This window comes from Rhineura floridana, chromosome 17 (assembly GCF_030035675.1).
Source record: "Rhineura floridana isolate rRhiFlo1 chromosome 17, rRhiFlo1.hap2, whole genome shotgun sequence".
Taxonomy (NCBI): Eukaryota; Metazoa; Chordata; class Lepidosauria; order Squamata; family Rhineuridae; genus Rhineura; species Rhineura floridana.
The window spans coordinates 2920056-2939090 of record NC_084496.1 but is presented as its reverse complement, the minus strand read 5'-3'; the positions used below and the strand labels follow the sequence as shown (position 1 = coordinate 2939090).

General features: G+C 44.7%; 1 protein-coding gene and 1 pseudogene across 1 annotated transcript in view; one reads left to right on the top strand and one right to left on the bottom strand.

Annotated features, from left to right (window-relative positions):
- Nucleotides 1–17373, top strand: part of LMF1 (lipase maturation factor 1) — a 169920-nt gene extending 152547 nt beyond the window's left edge. The window contains exons 9-11 of the mRNA XM_061599996.1: nt 1077–1260; nt 9264–9376; nt 17089–17373. Coding sequence (XP_061455980.1) covers nt 1077–1260; nt 9264–9376; nt 17089–17263 — 472 coding nt within the window. The 3' untranslated portion in view covers nt 17264–17373. The remainder of the gene's footprint in view (nt 1–1076; nt 1261–9263; nt 9377–17088) is intronic.
- LOC133372157 (5S ribosomal RNA) lies at nt 7040–7158 on the bottom strand (annotated as a pseudogene).
- Nucleotides 17374–19035: the final 1662 nt, after the last annotated feature.

Below are 19035 nucleotides of genomic sequence, written 5' to 3'. Positions count from 1 at the left end.
TCCCTGTGAGAGAGGTGACCCTGGAGACTGGAATAGGGGTCCCTGTGAGAGAGGAGATCCCGGAGATTGGAACCAACGTGGAACAGGAACAAGATTTGGAGTCTATGGACTTTAGAAATAAAATCTATTGTTTGGAACTCAATGTTATCTCTGAAGAAATGAATGAAGATTCTAGAGATAAAGTTATCAATGGCATGGATAATCTTCTGGACTGGAATGATGTGATGGAGCCCAATATAGAGAAAATCTATGGAATTAACTGCAGCCATGTGACAATGGAAAAACTTTTAAGAGATGACCCAGTGTATTTTGAAAAAAAGAACAGAGATATGATTTTACAGCAGTATTTCAGCAACCTATTCAGAATGGATGGCAAGAAAATATTTGGGATAGAGGTAATCCCCATCAGACTCTTACTATATGACTATGGCTTTGACAGCAAGATTATTATGGAATACTGATAATGGAAGATTGGATATTGAAATTACTGGACTTAATAAGACTACTGAAGATGGAAGATGGAAAATGGAACTAATAGAGATAATAGAACAATGGCTACTGAAATTATTGAACCTAACAGATTCTGATGTGATGGATTAATTGAAATGTTTATTTTGACTATGGTTATGACAATAAGATTATCATAATTAGTAATGAGATGGATTAATCGATATGCTTATCTGGAAAAAAAAATTGATAGATATATTTCTTAAAGAATTGAAACCTCTCTTTGACTTTTTGTGGAAAGAATAAAGTAATGTTTATGAGATTTGATGATTAAGTAAGATAACTACTGGAGGAAAGTGATTTTATAATATGACTTAAGAGACAGGATTGTTATATATTATAGACTTATAACTGATTTGATCTTTGACAAATGGGAAGTCAATATTTTACTCTTTATTTTTTATTTTTGTTTTTTTTTTCTTTTTTTCTTTTTGTTTAACTATTTTTGATTTTGTTTTTTTGTCTTTGAATGTTTTATGATTTTGTCTTGTATGTTTTATGAAAATCTGAATAAAAATTATTGAAAAAAAAAAAAAAGAGAAAATAACTCGTGCTCTGTCTTTCCACAGCATCACCAAAGAGAGAACTGAGGTCATAATTCAAGGGACATCCAGCCTGGATCCCAACGACTCTGCTGCAATTTGGGAAGAGTATGAATTTAAGTGTAAACCTGGGGACCTGCACAGGAGACCCTGCCTAATAAGTCCGTACCACTATCGCCTGGACTGGCTCATGTGGTTTGCTGCATTCCAGGTGCGTATCCAACAGAGGCATGAGGCTCTAACCCAGGGGTTGCCAACATGGTGCCATCAACATGTTGTTGGACTACAATTCCCATAATTCCTGACGATTGACTGTGCTCTTGTTGCCCAGTCCAACAACATCTGGACAGCACTATGTTGGCTACTCCTGCCCTGGTCTGAAGCTCTTTCCCAGGGTAGCCAACATAGTGCCATCCAGATGGTGGACTACAATCCCCATCATCATTTGGCCAGTCCAACGATATCTGGAGAGTGCCACCTTGGCTACCCTGAGGCAGAGCTTCAGACTAGAGCAAGATTAGCCAACATGGTACCCTCCAGATGCAGTTGGACTAGCCACATGATGGTGAGGATTGTAGTACAACACCATCTGGAAGGCACCATGTTGGCTACTTCCGCTGTGGTCTGAAGTTGTTTGAGACTCAGGATGCCCACCCAGTGCAAAGGGCACCTGTAGCGGAGTATAAGAGCATCCACCAGGTGTATAATGCATTTGATGATGATGATTTAAATATATATCCCAACCTTCCTCCTGAGGGAGCCCACGGCAGCAAACAAAACAATTTAATGACAACTAAAAAGCATTCTAAAAACAACTAAAAGCAAAACAGTTTCAAATAAAACTATTTCAAAAAGCATCTGCAGATAAAAACATTATTCTGTCCAGTGGTGTCCATGGTGGCTTCAGTTTGGAAGCCTTGTCACCTTGCCCCCGTTCCCCTTTGGGTCTGTTTTGTAGGGCATCAGTCCTGATCTTTGAAATACCAAGTACGTTGCTCCCTGGCGTCTGTCTTGGCGCTCCAGCAGAGGAAGGCCCATGTGTATTAAACCAAAAGACAAGCAGCTGGTGACAGAGGCAGGAATGTCCCTGAAGATTTAACCTGCAGGGTCTTCTCAATTATTGAAATAACAAGCAGGAACAAGTAAATGCTGGAGAGCTGTGCGCAAGGCTCACTTGGGATTGCGCTGAGTGGCACTGTTCCACACACACCTTGCAGCCCGTGCACTGGACTCTGCACTGAATTAACACAGAGGAAGGAAGCCATGTATGTGTGGTGCAATCTGAAGGCTTCTCTTTTCCACTCAAAAACAGCAGCTTGAGTTTCCACAGCTTCTTTTGGGCCCCCTAAACAAAATGCACTTGGATATAAAAACACCTGTCAAAACCAGCAAGACTGAGGTCCATCTTCTTTAACCAGTTGTTTTGAAATGTTTGCTGTGCATTTGGACACCTCTTACGAGGCCAAATCCAAATTTTCACGGTGGTTCCTGAAATGAAGGAGCAGGTTTCCATCTATGTCTGGATGCAATTGAACACCACTTTGAATCAAGATGGCAGACTGAGCCTTTCCAAACTACACTGATTTTAACCAATACACCTTCCTCTGCTGGAGCTCATCCATTGATGAGCAGGGATTAAGTCCTGCTTAGTTAGGCTACTCTCCCTACTGGAAACAGGTGCACACACAGAATGCAGGATTTAATCCCGCGTTACCACCCATTAGATGACATCACGAGTGATGTCAGCTGGTGGGCATGGTTTGGAGGAAATGGCCAGGTGGGCCGAAATTGGATTATGGGCCAGAGATTCCCCACCCAAGCCCTGGAGAGGAACACAAGACGGTGTGGGGCTGGAACGGTGATGCAGGAGAGTTGACTCCAGAGTCTCGCTGCCATAGAGCACTATTTTTAGTAGGCCTTTCTCTCGCCATCATTCTCTTCCCAGCCTGCGCGATACTTTCAAAGCTGCTGGCGCTGGCTGTGTGGGCTGTTGAACATGGCCCGCTGGGAACCCCTCAGATATCCAAACTCTTGACAAGCCGCTGAAAGCCCAGCAGGGCCCAGCGGGGAGAAGATGTTTCCCCCCCATTGTCTGCCACTCATGACAGGTTGTTCTTTCCACCTCATCACTGCTCAATATGCGACACTCTCTAGCCCAGGCTTCCCGAAAACAGTTTCCCCGTTCTGAGGTGAGCGACAAGGAGCAGCAGCAGCAGCACATAATCCTGTTAAAAAGAACAGGCCTGAAGCCTGTCATGGCTGACCGAGGGCCCTTCACATTTCACATGTTTGAATAGCTGGCACAAATGAAATTTTAGACGCTTGAGGATTTGTCGTGGAACGCCCGGCTCCGAAGAGTAGTTTGTTAGCAGGCTATCACTTAATTGCTGCTCCAGGAATGCTTTTAATTGCATTCGATACAACGCAAGTCTGCTTCCCAAGAAACGGCTTCTATTACTGTAATTTTATTAGCCAAATATAATATCCCTCTTCATGTCCTCCCTGCCTTTTTATGAACCTGTCTTTGTTTTGAACGTTGCGGCCTCCTGTGAGAGCTGAATTTCTCAATTAGCATCCTTCATTTGGCCACTGGCAGACGCCTGACCAATCCGCTCACGCATCTGTGGGTCATTTCCTTTTCTGCAGAAGAAATCAGCAGGACTTCCAAATACCTTAACATTCATCTGCCCAAACCTAGAACAGCATTTCCCAAACTTCTGGTAACTGGCATGCTTTTGGCCTGGTATTAAAATTGGGGACACACATCCCTCTTGTACCCCAAAAAGCTTCCTTTTGGCGTAATCCAGGTCCCAAAGCCAATTTTTTTTGGGGGGGAAGATTCAGGACAGACAAAAGAAAATACTTCTTCACACAGTGCATAGTTAAAATGTGGAATTCAATCCCACAAGAGGCAGCAAAGGCCACCAACTTGGATGGCTTTAAAACAGGATGAGGCAAATCCATGGAGGAGAAGGCTATGAAAGGCTACTAGCCATGATGGCTATGCTCTGCCTCCATATACAGAGGCAGTCTGCTTCTGAAAACCAGTTTCTGGAAACCGTGGGGGGGGACAGTGCTCTTGTATTCAGGCCCTCCTTGTGGGTTTCCCGTGAAGGCATCTGGTTGGCCCCTGTGAGAACAGGATGCTGGACTGGATGGGCCCCTTTTGGCCTGATCCAGCAGCCGGGCCCTTCTTATGGAGGCCTGTTGAGATAGCAGAACCTCCATCCTCAGGAGCAGTCTACCTCTGATTACCAGATGGTGGGGAACAACTGCTGCTGTGTCCTGCTTGTAGGCTTCCCATAGGCATGTGGTTGGTCACTGTGAGAACAGGATGCTGGGCTAGATGGGCCCCCTTTGGCCAGTTCCAGCAGGCTCTTCTGATGTTCTTATGGTTTCTGCCCACCCATCCCCCCAAGTCACCACTAGCCCCATGGGCCCCTGATTTGAGAAAATCTTTTATCTCTCCATCAGCTGCTCTTCTGGGGAGTGCTTCCTCATGAGCAAACAGGGAAGGCCGAGGCATCATGCAGAGAAGCAGTAGGATGCCTCCTCCACGGAAGGAAAGTCTGGGGCCACGAGTGCCAACCATTATTTAATTGACGTATTGCACATGGCAAACTCGCAGTCATCTCTTGTAATTACCATCCCAGTGACTGCTTACAAGGCAATGTGTTTGCACCGTCGTCTTAGGCTGGGACGCCTCCATTTGGTAATACTGAACTAAGTTGCAGGGTGTGTTTTGCAAGTTTGTTTTTAAATCTTGCTTCATTCTGGAGACCGCAAGGGAGCAATTGCAAACCCCACTGGGGGAAAAATGAAGCAGAGCTCACAAATGTTAGATACACAGGGATGTGATCTTAAGCAAGTGGGGTGTGCAAAGTCATCTTGAAAGGACAGCGGCTCAAAACTTTGGCCTTCCTTAATAAAGGAAAGTGAGAGAGAGAGAGAATGCTTTTGAAGTACACAGAGTTATAGGGCAAGGATTTTCTTATCCTGTTCAGATTGCACAACTGCTATGGAGCAGGACTTCAGCCCTCCTTAGTTCTGGACAATAGCTGAGCCCACTCATAGCACTCAGACAATGAAGACCGATAGCCATAGATAGGCTGATGTTGGCTATAAAAACCCAGTATCTCGCCACATGATTATTTCAAAGTTCCCCTTGTGACCTGCGGACAATGTATGGGGCTCAGAAACGCTCAAAGAAAACTTGCCTGTGGTTTCTGGAATAAGCCACCTGTTGGGAATTATCCAAGTTCCTTTGGGGTTTTTAAAAAAATATTAAAAGGTGGCACAGTGCCTGGAACCTTCCCAGATTCCCTACTGGCTGGGTCTGATGGGAGCTGTAGTCCCAGACAGCTGGAGGGCACCAGGTTGGAGGTCTCACAAGAGGGAGAGTTTGTCATCCAATTCCCAGAAGGAGGGTGGCAAAATCTGGACGGCACGTCGCTTTGAGGCTCCTTCCTGTGCCTTCCAATCCCTGCCCAGGGGCCACATTCCTTTCTGTGCAACCTTCCTGGGGCCACATGCCAGTGGTAGGCAGGGCCAGAGTCAAAAGTGGGCAGAGCCACCCATGCCAGTTTGACCTTTGTACAGTAGGCGAATTTCTGCACACACTCACACACACCCCGCTTGTCTCCTTCACCCAGGCAAGCAAGAGGCATGAACAGAGTTCAGGGGCACATTCCAGCCCGGCAGAAATGCTCGAGGAGGATGGGGAGCAAGGGCATGGCCTGGGGAGAGTTTCAAGGGCCAGACAAAGAGGCCTAGAGGGCCACATTTGGTCTCTGGGCTTGAGGTTCCCCACTCCCCCATGGGATTATCTCTTACGACCAATTTCAAGCTGCCTTCTTCCAGAAACAGGTATCCAAAACTCATGCAACCAGAGAAAAGATGAGATTAGACTGTTTCCGTGCAGAATGCGGACAGGGAGTGATTACATGCTTGCATTCCTTTCCCTAATTTATTTCCCTCTGCACATGGGCAACTTGGCAGAGCAGGGAGAGTGCATTCCAGGCCCATTCTCCTTCTTGAGATTCTCAGTTTCAGTGTGGAGAGATTGACTGATTAATTGATATGAAGGAATATTCAGTCTGAAATATGAACCGCCTGGAATGGCAGAGCCACCTGGAGGAGCTTTTCCCACCTTGTCAGCTGTTTGTGTAAGCTGGGCGTGAGGAGGACTTGAAAGAGAAGGGGAGCGCCTTGATGAATCGAGAATGGGAGGCCGCCACAGGCGTTAGGAGGAGAGGGTGGCAAAAGGCAGGGAGACAGGAGTGAGCAAAGGAGATCACTTGGTTTCCTAAATGGAGGTATGTAGGAAGATGTGTTACATAGGAAGAGCCTGGCTGCTGGATCAGGCCAAAGGGGCCCATCTAGTCCAGCATCCTGTTCTCACAGTGGCCAACCAGATGCCCCAGTGGGAAGCCCACAAGCAGTGGGTGCAGTGGGTGGGTGCCGTGGGTGCAGCAGCACTCTTCCCACCTGCAGTTTCCAGCAAGTGGTATTCAGAAACATGCTGCCTCTGACCATGGAGAGACAGCAGAACCATCATGGCTAGTAGCCACTGGTTTGTTGTTCATAGAATAGTAGAGTTGGAAGGGGCCTATAAGGCCATCTAGTCCAACCCCTACTCAATGCAGGAATCCAAATCAAAGCATTCCCTACAGATGGCTGTCCAGCTGCCTCTTGAATGCCTCCAGTGTGGGAGAGCTCACTACCTCTCTAGGCAATTGGTTCCATTGTCGTATGGCTCTAACAGTTAGGAAGTTTTCCCTGATGTCCAGGCGAAATCTGGCTTTCTGCAACTTGAGCCCATTATTCCGTGTCCTGCACTCTGGGATGATCGAGAAGAGATCCCGGCCCTCCTGTTATATGCCTTCAAGTTGATTACGACTTATGGCAACCCTATGAATATTTTTTGGATATATTCATAGGCTTTTCGTGGTAAGAGGTATTCAGAGGTGGTTCACCATTGCCTTCCTCTAAGCCGATGGCACCCAGGATTCCCAGACGGTCTCCCATCCAAGTACTAACCAGGCCTGACCCTGCTTAGCTTCTGAGATCAGACGAGATCAGGCATGTTCAGGGTACTATGGCCATAGATATAGCCACTGGTAGCCTCCATGAATTTGTCTAATCCTCTTTTAACGCCATCTGAGTTGGTGGCCAACGCTGCCTCCCATGAATCAGACCATTATTTCATCTAGCTTAGTACTGTGCAGACAGGCAGCAGCTGTTCCAGGGTGTCAGACAGGGAATCTTTCCCAACCCTGCCTGGTGGTGCCAAGTATTGAACCCAGGACCTTTAGCAGCCAAATCAGGTACTTTACCACAGAGCCTTTTCTCTGCACATGCAAGAGTGCCATATTAGCATTAGACAAGCCCAGGATAGCCCCGCTGGACAACAACTCCGTCAAAACATCACCACCATCCGTAAACTTGGGCGTCTCATACGTGCTGTGCCAACCCCAACAAGCAGCTGACAGACTGGACAGGCAGAAACAGGAATTGTGACAGCAGGTGACTTGGCAGGTGGGCGGCTTCATTCACCTGTCAGACTTGGTCTGTAGAAAGTGGGGGAGATGAGGATCCAGTTCGCCTTCCTGAAGGGGAGATCTACATGATTCAAAGCACATGATTTCCCCCAAAGAATCCTGGGGACTGTGGTTTTCACCTCACAGAGCTACAAATTCCCAGCACCCTTAACAAACTGCACTTCCCAGGATTCTTTGGGAGAAGTCATGTGCTTTAAATGTGCTTTGGATGTGCTTTAAGTGTATGGTGTGGACCTGCCCTAAAACTTGCTTTTATTCTGTGTCTGTGTTTATTCCTTTTTATATTTATTGCTTTAGGGTTTTTTTGGTAAGCTGGCTTGGACTTCGACAGATGGGAAGTCAGAAGAGGAACGGTTTAAACTCATGAAACCTATCAGATATTAAAACATAAGTTTTTAGGGTAGACTCCCGTTTTAAAAAGGAAAAGGATCATTAGAAATGTTCGAAGGAGGTTTCTCCTGAACTGTTTCAAAGAAGTTCAGGGGCTCTCAGAGCATAGGGTCTTCTGTCCACCCGAGTCTCTTCTGTCCCAAAGCAGAGGAATCGCAAATGTTTGCCTGGCGTAACCCCAAAATGCTGAGTAACCCTTTGCGCTCTGGCATGTCGATTGCACTCTTGCAGGTTCGGCTGCTGAGTTTCACTTCCTTGCACTGTCCCCTGCTGCTTGCTTTGAAGAAAATCTGCCGGCATAAGATGGGCCAATGCAAAAAAACAAACCTGGGGGGAAAAACATTATTTACAGTGAAACTCATTAAGGAGGTTCCCAAGTACAACTCGGAGCGCTAGTTTTGACCCCCCCCCCAAGCCCTACTTGCTGTAGGTCAACCTTCGTTCAGAGAGGGAGTGAACACAGGGGAGAGAATCAGAATAGGATCACGGAGATCTGAGCTTGAATCCTCACTTGGCTATAGTTACCCATTTATTTACAACATTTATAAACCTGCTTAATATTTTTTTAAAATAGCTAAGCGGTATACAGTCATTTCCTCTAACTCCCTCTAAATTCCTTCAGTAGTTCCCTCGAAAAATGGTAAATCAGTCATTGTCTCTAACTCCTCAGTCCGAGGTATGAAGTGTCTAGCTATGTTTATTTGGTACTGAAGGAGGTGAATTCGGCATATGCTCAGGAGGTTGTATTCAGCTAAGCTGTATTCAGAGTAAACCCATTGTAATTAATGAACCTATGTTAGTCATAGCTATTATCTTCAATGGGCCTACTCTGAATACCACCCACAGTCTGTTTTGCTGATTTCTGTGTTTTTGAGCCCAATATCTTGAGCTTCAGCAAAGTCATGCATCCTGGAGCTGAGGGTGATGGGAGTTGCAATCGAGACGCCTAGAAGGCACAGGTTGGCACAGTATGATCTACCCATGTACATTGCTCATTCATTCATTCATTCATTCATTCATTCATTTATTGCATTTGTATATCACCCCATAGCCGAAGCTCTCTGGGCGGTTTACAACAATTAAAACATTAAAAACAAATATACAAATTTAAAAACACATTCTTAAAAAGCAATTTAATGCCCCTTATTGCAGCAATTTACGATGCCCCTTTTCTAGAAGAATCACATCTCAAGCCAGTTCTGTTTTTTATTTACATTACGGCTATTCTGTCTCCCCCCTCTATGCACTGCTCTTCTTCTGCAAGACCTACGAACAAAATGAATGGATGATCCACTTAGCCGGAAAGCTTTTGGCCAACGAGAAGGAAGTTTTATCTCTGATGGCATTCAATCCGTTTGAGGGCAAGGCCCCACCAAGGTAAGCCCCTTATCATGAATCGTTTCTCCACAGAAAGAGAGAGAGAGAGGTGTAGTGGTTAGAGTGTTGGGCTAGGACCAAGGAGATATGTGTACAATCAAATCTTCACTCAGCCGTGAAGCTCATTGAGCCACCTTTGCCCAGTCCCTGTCTACCTAACCTACCTCTCAAGGTTATTGTGAGGATAAAATTGATGGAGCAAGCCATGTATGCTGCCTTGAGCTCCTTGGGAGGAAGGGCGGGATATAAATATAATAATGAAGGAAAGCTGGAATGAGGAAGATGTTGAAGAGTCAGGACTGTCCCTCACTTGTTGACATGTTTGGGGGTACGATTAAAGGGCAGGAAACAATCAATTACTGAGTATATTGCTATGTTTTTATCACCATGCGGGGGCCATTTGGGTACCTCCGGCACCCCAGGAAAAATGTACCAGGTGATTCTTCCTAAAGGCTTCCTATATCCTCAAAAGTTAGGCCAGCCTCCCCTCTTGAAGCACCTTTCCTCTTTCTCTAATTTGCATCTTGGCTGGATGTTGAATTGCATTTTTTTCAGGATGACTTTTGTGGTAGTCCTGCACTTGACTGGTTATTCAGTGACTTGGGTCGATTGGTTGATTTGATTTGATCTGATCTAATCTGATCTGATCTGAGTTGTTTTCTTACTCACCCTGTAAGTGTTGCAACAACAAAATATACAATGATAAAACAAAGTCATTACAGCCATAAAACAAGAAAAGTGTAAAAACTATTAAAAAGAGTTCCATATATAAAAGGAGTTTAAAAAGTAGTTCCTATACAGATGTGGACCAGGATAACCATCTCAGCATAAAAATCTTGGTGAAAGAGGAAGGTATTTGCCACTCTGGGCTCCTACTGGGAGAAAGGGCGGGATATAAATCTAACAAATAAATATTCAGAAGTACCAAAAAGACAACAGAAATGGCGTATGTTTAATGATGATGATCCTTTCTTCACTTATGAATCGCTTCCTATGAGCGATCTCAAAGTGATTTACAATACAGTAAAAACACATATACAAAAACAGTTTAAAAAGTTGCGTATATAAAAACTTTTTTTTAAAAAAAGTATACAAAACAATTTTTAAAAATACAACAGCCACAATTCCATATATAACATCAATTTCAGATCCAATACAGATACTGACTGGGATAACCATCTCCATTTAGAAGGCTTGTTGGTCTTCAACAGGCTCCGAAAAAACAATAAAGGCGGCGCCTGTCTGATATATAACTCTGTGCACACTGTGATTCACATGTACACATGCCCAGTGCTGGCTGGCCCATTAGGGCAAACAGGCCACTTCCCACTAGGCTCAGTCTGCCCTCAGCCAGCCTCCACCTGCCTGCCCACTTACTTACAACCAGTTTAGAGGGTGGTCTGCCCACAAAAGGCAGTGATGCCCACCAGCTTGGACAGGTTTAAAAGATTAGACAAATTCATGGAGAATAAGGCTTGCCAAGGCTACTAGCCACAATGGCTAGGCTCTGCCTCCATAGTTGGAGGCGCTTTGCTTCCAGATGCCATGCGCTGGAAACCGCAGGAGGGGAGAGTGCTCTTACGATCAGATCCTGTTTGCAAACTTCCTGTAGACGTCTGGTTGGCCACTGTGAGAACAGGATGCTGGGCTAGATGGGCCTTTAGCTCTTCATATATCCTTATGTTCTTCAAGGAGCCAGTGTGGAACAGTGGTCAGAGCAGCCTTCCCCGTTCTGAAGATATATCCAAATACACATCCTCACTCTAGCCAGCGAGTCAAACATTCATGACCAGATTGGGACAGGGGACATTAGCCTGGTTGCCTTGTGAATAATGTTTCTAGCTGAACAGTTTTGCACCCTTCGCCAAGGGGTAGAAAAATCACGGGAAAGGGGGGCACTTTTTGCAGGAGGGTGGAAAATGAACCTCCCATAGTCCTTTTGGATCAGTACAACCACAGTTTTTGTCATGCTAATGGAAATTCCCTGAACCCCCAATAGCTTAGGGAATTCCCAAGTGAGTTATTGAAAAATGAAAAGCTTTAGAGGAAAGGGGTCTGGGTTTTATTTGGCCTTTTTATATTAAAGGGGGGGGAGATAGAGTTGTTGTAGCAAGTGTGACAAATGAGAAATGAAAAGCAGGTGTTATTTATTTATTTATTTACTTACTTTTTAATGAGGCCATTGCGGAGTTGGGAGCAACCCAACCAAGTGTGAAACTTCAAGCAAAGTGAGGTTTGCGTAATGTACACACACAATAACAGGGCCTGCCTGATGGTTTATAAAACATTCAGTCGCCATAAATCGGAAACACTGGGAGATTTCTGCCAAGAAAATTAAGAAGTGACTTAGCACGCTGTCGCAGAAGGCGGCTGCGGCCTCCAGAGTGTGGTTTTGCTTAAGTGGGAAAGGACAATTAGATTTCAGTTAGAAAAAATATCAATACAGATTCTTCCAGTGTCGCAGAATATTAGCCTGAAAGTTGAGAGCATGTGTTCCTTGCTCCCTGAATCTAAATTAGCTTCCTTGCAAAAAAAAAAAAGAGGGTACCAGCCAGCCTTTTCCACAATGTCTACCCTACCCTTTAGAATGGGGGGGGGGCACAGCTCAATTATAGGCCACGTGCTTTGCATGCAGAGTTTCCTAGGCCACATCCACACTATACATTCAAAGCAGCATCGCACCACTTTAAACAGGTTCAAAGGAGAGCAACAGGGATGATCAGGGGACTGGAAACAAAGCCCTATGACATGGGTTCTCAACAAGGGGGGAATTCCCCCCCGGGGGGGAATTTTAGGGTTCCAGGGGGGGAATTGGGACCACTATTCAGCAAAGTGTGATGTCCTGTAGATTATGTACAATCTGTAAAATTGTAGTTTGTTTTTAATTTAATCTGCGACATTCAATAAAGTTTATTGAATGTCACAGATTAAAATCGATTCTTGAACATGCAGCATTATTTTCATTTGCAAAATTAAATTATTATTTAAAGACCAGAAAGTGCTCCAAGAAATTCTGTTATAATATAAATGAAGAAATTTTTCTCTCACGAGAAACACCACCGTCACTCGCGAAACGTCAACACGCTATGAGAGACTATCTTGGGAAGGGGGGAATTATATTCTGAACAATGGTGAAAGGGGGGAATGGAGCAAAAATGGTTGAGAACCACTGCCCTATGAGGAGAGACTGAAAGAACTGAGCATGTTTAGCCTGGAGAAGAGAAGACAGAGGTGAGATATGATAGCACTCTTCAAGTACATGAAAGGTTGTCACATAGAGGAGGGCCGGGATCTCTTCTCGGTCGTCCCAGAGTGCAGGACACGGAATAAAGGGCAGGAAGCCAGATTTTGACTGGACATCAGGAAAAACGTCCTAACTGTTAGAGCCATACAACAATGGAATCAGTTACCTAGAGAGGTAGTGGGCTCTCCGACACTGGAGGCATTCAAGAGGCAGCTGGACAGCCATCTGTCGGGAATGCTTTGATTTGGATTCCTGCATTGCACAGGGGGTTGGACTTGATGGCCTTATCAACCCCTTCCAACTCTACTATTCTATGATTCTAAACAGCAATGGCTTCTCCGAAAGCTTCCTGGGAACTATCATTTGTGAAGGGTGCTGAGAGTTGTTAAGAGACCCCTATTCCCCTCACAGAGCTACAATTCCCAGAGTGGTTTAACAATCAATCCCTTTCCCCAAATAATCTCACATGGTGCAAGGCAGCTTTTTATAGGTCACTACCTTGGCCACAAAATTTGTGGAAGATCATCAGTGGCTATCGGTGGCAACTAGCTATGATGGCTGTGTTCCACCTCCACTGTCAGAGGCCTCTGAATAACAAGTTGCTGAAAACTGCAAGTGAGGAAAGTGCTGTTGTGCCCAGGGCTTTTGTTACAGGTTCCAAGAGGCATCTGGTTGACCATGTGAGAAAAGATTATTGGACTAGATGGGACGTTGGCCTGGTCTATCAGGGCTGTTACATTTTTATAGCGCCCAGCCACATCAGGAAGGCAGCACATGCAGGTGGGCTATTCCACAGCAACTTTCCGAGGAGAATATAGACACATAACCCAGTGTGTCAGGGGCTTGTGCATGCCACAGTCGATCCACCCTTCTGCCAGGGTCTAAAGAATGTTTGTTTCCACACATGCATTCCACTCTTTCTGCAGCTTGATATCTCTTGCCATCGACTGTTCCCTGTCAGAGAAAATGCCATTCCAGGCCCCAAAGTGCTCCATTGCTCAGTGAATGTTCATTATTTCCCATGGACTCCCTCAATTTACCATTTCCTCAAGAAAGCCTAACTTTTAAAGTAGGGTAATGTTTTAGCATACTTGCCAGTTGTGTATGTGTGTGAGAGAGAGAGAGATTGTGCTTATATTTCCCTCCAAAACCTTCTCATCTGTTCCAGAGAGACAGCTGCACCCTCTGTAACTAATTACAGCTGTCTGGAAGATTTAGACCCCGGCCATAACAGCTCAAATATTGCCGCTAATTTTTAACACTTCCACAGTTGGGAGATGTCATGGCAGGCAGATCGCTGGTTGCATCTGAGCAGCACAGCCGCTCCTGGGCATGAGAAGGAAATTGTCAGATGTTGATGTAAAAACAAATGGCGCTTAGGTCTTGGCAGGGTGACGCTGGAATCGCTGCTGGCCGTTCTGATCGAAAGGATGCGAAGCGCAGCGGAAATAGGAACATAGATAACAGCCTCATACTGAGATGGACCATTGCTCGAAACAGCTATTTAGATAGCTGTCTAGCCATAGCTATCAGTCGATCGCTGCGCTCTGCAAGTGAGGGCTTCTTGCAGTTACCGTCGTATCAGGAGGTCCAGTCCACAAAATATAGGAATAGAACCTTTAGTGGGGTGGCACCAACCCTTTGGAATTCACTCCCCTTAAATATTAGACAGGCACCACCTCTGTTGTCTTTTAAGTGCCTGCTGAAGATCTTCCTCTTCCAACAAGCCTTTTAAGTAGAGACCTTTATCCTAGTCTGCACCTGTACTGGAACTGTTTTTAGATGTTTTAATGTTTGTGTGTTTACCCACCTGGACTCCTTCGGGAGGAAGGGCAGGTTATACATTTAATCATCATCATCATCTCAGTATTATCTGCACTAGGGATGGAAAGATCTGTCAGGTTCAGGTCTCTCAGTTTCTCATTTTTCCAGTTTTAAAATTCAGTTCTCCACATTTCTGCAACAACTTGCAATTTTTTAAAAAGGATCCTCATGGAAATTCTCCAGAATTGTAGTGCAGATTTCTCCTAATAAAGACATTTTTGTAGGCAATTTTGACTACATGTACACATTTTTTGCAAGCCATTTCTTGTCATATAATGCATTTTGCATGTTATTTTCACTCACATAGTCATTTTTGTGCATGCTTTCCCCTGATACATGCATTCTTGTAAACACTGTTTGGTGACCTGCATCGCAAAATTCAAATAAGTGTGTTTCAGTTCTCATGTTGTTTCAGAAAGTGTGTGTGTGGTGGATTCGGTAGCTAGTGGAGGACTCCAAAGGTGATGAAGAGCATGTATTTATTTTATTCAATGTCTGCACATATCGCCTCTGAAATGAACCTTAGAATGAAGGTTTGTTCACTCGTGGTTTAGCCACATATCGCAAAGGTGTCAAGGACTCTGTGCACTATTTAGCCAGAGGGACTCAACAGCTGTCGCTGTACAGCATCCCTGAGGGTTCAGTGTTTGGAGGAGGCCTGTGGGGGTGGGTGGGAGGAGGGAAATCCAAGTGCCCCACCTTGATGCTCGGCTCAATAGCTGTTTTTGTATTTGAGTAACAAAGCAAGGAAGTCCCAAATGAGCACTAATGTGATGCTGACATTTTTATATGGTGGGTTATTTTATTAACTTCTCCAGCAAGCAGCACGCTGGCGTCCCCAATGCGCGGGGCTGTTCTGCCCTGACTTGTCAGTGTGCTTCCCTTTTGCAAGCGGGGGAGGGCAATCCTGAGCCAAAACGGGCAGCCACAAAGGTTTGCACAGCTCCCCACCCCCTCCCGCAAAAAAATTTAAAAAAGGATTTTGTGTGACTGATGAATACTTCTTTCTGCACTCTTTTCCCTCCCCATCGCACCATCTCTGTCCTCCTCCCTCCCTTTTCCAAACATCCTTTCCCTTTCGTTCCTCTTGGGTGTTTTTTTTTAAATGACAAAAACCATTTCCAATCCAAGCCTCACAAATAGGCATCCCAGCAAAACTCCTCACCTTAAGGGAAGTGCGAAACATCGGGATGCAGGAAGCGGCCTCACGCTGAGTCAAGCCGCTTGGTTCATCTTGCTCAGTATTGGCTACACTGACTGGCAGCATCTCCCTGGGCTTTCAAGCAGGAGATATTCCCAACCCTACCTAGAGATGCCATCGGGGAATTGAACCTGGAACCAAAGCAGATGCCATGGCCCTGAGCTATGGTCAAATCAGCTGGCATTTCACTCTCTCACTGCCAGCTATTTGGAGAATAATGTGGATGCTTGTGTTAGGGCAGCCTTTGCCCAGGTGCTGGCCGGGGGTGATGGGAGTTGTAGTCCAGAACATCTGGAGTGTGCCAGGATGGCGCAATCTCTGTTAAGGCCAAGGAGATGGGTTCAAAGCTGCCTGGTCAAACTAGTCAGCTGGAGAGTTGGCATTGTACAGTGGGTAAGAGAAGGAGCTCAGCAGGTCCCCCATTCAAATTTCACCTTTGCCACGAACCCACCAGGTGGCCTCAGGCAAGCCAACTCTCTCAGCCTCTGGCAGCCCCCATCTGCAATTATTTTACTTCTCTTATTTAATTTTTATACTGCTTCACATTTCAATAGAAATCTCGACACCATTTGCAATTCCCAACAAAAAGCAACCAGTACAGAAAAAATGCAAACTTGATTTCACATTCAGAACCAAACAGTACTAAGAACAATGCCATATTTCAAGTAACATAATCAATACGTGTCTCTAAGCAATGTATATAAGTTACTACAGCTTAGAAACACAAAAACAAATCATATGCAAAGCATCAAAATATATCTAACTTACTGTAAATTAGTATTTCATCTGGCGAATTAAGGCTGGCAATATTATGCTTACACAAATCTCAAATATATATTTGATTTTTAATGTTCACCGCCCAGAGAGCTGTTGCTAGTCGGGCGGTATATAAGCTTAATTAAATAAAATAAATAAATAAATAAATAAATAAATATCAAGATATACCAAAATGCAAGATAATTGCAATATTAAAAAAAAAAAACACACACCATAATACAATCACCAGAATCACTCACCTGCAAAAGGTCTCGGTAAAATATAATCTCAAAAATTGTCAGTGCACAAGGAGGGGGGGATTCCTGTACCATTTTGTGTTCCTGTCTCTTTTTCCTGCTCTTTTAGATGTCACAGTCATTTTGTGCTATGACACATTCTCCATTGGCAGCCATTTTGTGTTGTGCGACACAACCCACAGTAGCCATTTACGGCACTTTCTCAAAATTCCAACAGTATCCCCTGGTCCCAAAGGGTTGGGGAGCCCACCCTCCCTTGAAATGATAGCAATCCATCTTAAGTCCTTTGGAGATTAGAATTCCTGACGTAAATAACCAGACACAGGCCTCTTTTTTTAGGTAATAAACGTACCTTTCGCAAATGTGAATTGTGAGCTTGCATTCCATGTTGGCGCTCGCCCTCACTCTGTTGCATTTTGATCCTTTCCAGATGGGTCCGAGGGGAACACTTCAAGTACAAGTACAGCAGGCCAGGAGGGAAGCATGCTAGAAATGGGAAATGGTGGATCCGAAAGCGCATCGGACCCTATTTCCCACCAGTCAATCTTGAGGGCTTGAGGAAGTTTTTTGAGGCTCGGAACTGGCCTCAACCAAAGCAAGACTGATGAACTGTTGAATGCCTTGACTTCGAAAATCCTACTTTTTTTTTTTAATTAAGTCTGTAATTTTTTTTCACTTTCAGCATTTTACATTAAAATGGACAAGGCGGTATAAATATATATTTTCATTGCCTGTTATTTTGGTTGCCTTGCGTGCTTGGATTTCGTTAATATTCTAATTATATTGCTAACAAAATTCATGCCCTGATTGATTAGGGTAAGGGCAGGCACTCAAAGTGAGTTACGACATAAAACCTAAGGACCTAAGAGGAACCTGGCTCCTGCATCACACCACTCCAGTCAAGCATCCTGTTCGTACAAGTGAGTTTAAAAGGGCTGCACTTTTGTCCTTTCAAGTGCAGAGACGTGGCCACTGCTACCAATAACTGGGTGACCTCCCGTGGTCTTACGAGTCTGAAAAGCAACTCACGAGGGGGGGGCATTGCCGGGGCTCTCTTCATCCAGGATCCCCATCCGTTGGAAGACGCTCATTTTGATGCTTTCTGCAAAACCAATTAGCATTGCCAATGAACTTTGGGCCCTGGAGGAAGGAGACTCACAGCTGCAGAGTGTGTTGTCTTATCTTTTGGTTCTCTCTGGCCCAGGAAGAAAAGAGACTGGGGGAGGGGGGTGGGGGTGGGAGAACGAAAGAGGAGAAACTCCCCAACAGGCAGAGTCCAACAAGGACCCGGAAGCGTTCCAGACAAACAGTGATCATTTTCCACACATCAGAAGGAGGGCTGTGAAAACACAGGCTCTTCCTCCCTGCCCTCCCTGCTCTCTCATACACTCGAGGGGATTTTTTTTTGCCTCTTCTCAAACCCTCATTCATTTTGCAGAAGAAAGTGATACAGGCCTCCCCACAACATGTGTCTGTAGATATATAGGACAAGATACATAAGGGAGAAGATCTGGAAAGCAGAGAAAGGAGACAGAATTCTTAAGACCCGGATGAAACCATTCAAGGGTGGAAGTCAGGGTGTGCCCAGCCTCTTGGTGAAAACGGGTTCTTGCCAACCAAATCCTACTCAGAGTAGAACCATTGAAATGAATGAACCTAAATTAGTCACGTCCATTCATTTCAGCAGGTCTGCTCTGAGTAGGCCTAACATTGGATATAACCCATTGGGCGGAATTCAACAAAGGCCCCATCTGCACTAAAGATTTAAAGCAGCATCATGCCTAAATCATGACAGTTTAGTCATGGCTTCCTCCAAAAGAATCCTGGGAACTGTAGTTTGTTCAGGGTGCTGAGAGTTGTTAGGAGAGCCCCCTATTCCCCTCTTAGAGCTACAATTCCCAGAGCTCCCTATGAAAAGGGATTGACTGTTAAAGCACTCTGGGAACCATAGCTCTGTGAGGGGAAATGAGGGTCTACTAATACCTCTCAGCAGTCTTCACAAACTACTGTCGGGTATCCTTTAAGTTGGATTCCTGCATTAAGCAGGGGGGTTATTTATTTTATTTATTTATTGTACTTATATACCGCCCCATAGCCGAAGCTCTCTGGGTGGTTTACAGTAGCTAAAAACATTAAAACAAATACAATTTAAAACACATCTTTTTAAAAACAATTTAAAACACAATTTAAAAATTTAAAGCAATATACAACTATTTTTTAAAATACACTACAACATTGTTCCAGTTTAGATATATTTATTGGACTTGATGGCCCATTTCAACTGTATGATTCTACCCTTCCCAGTCTTATTGGGGAGAAGCCATGACTGTTTGTTTAAAGTAGTGTGGCTTTTTAGTCTTTAAGCACCAAGCACTGA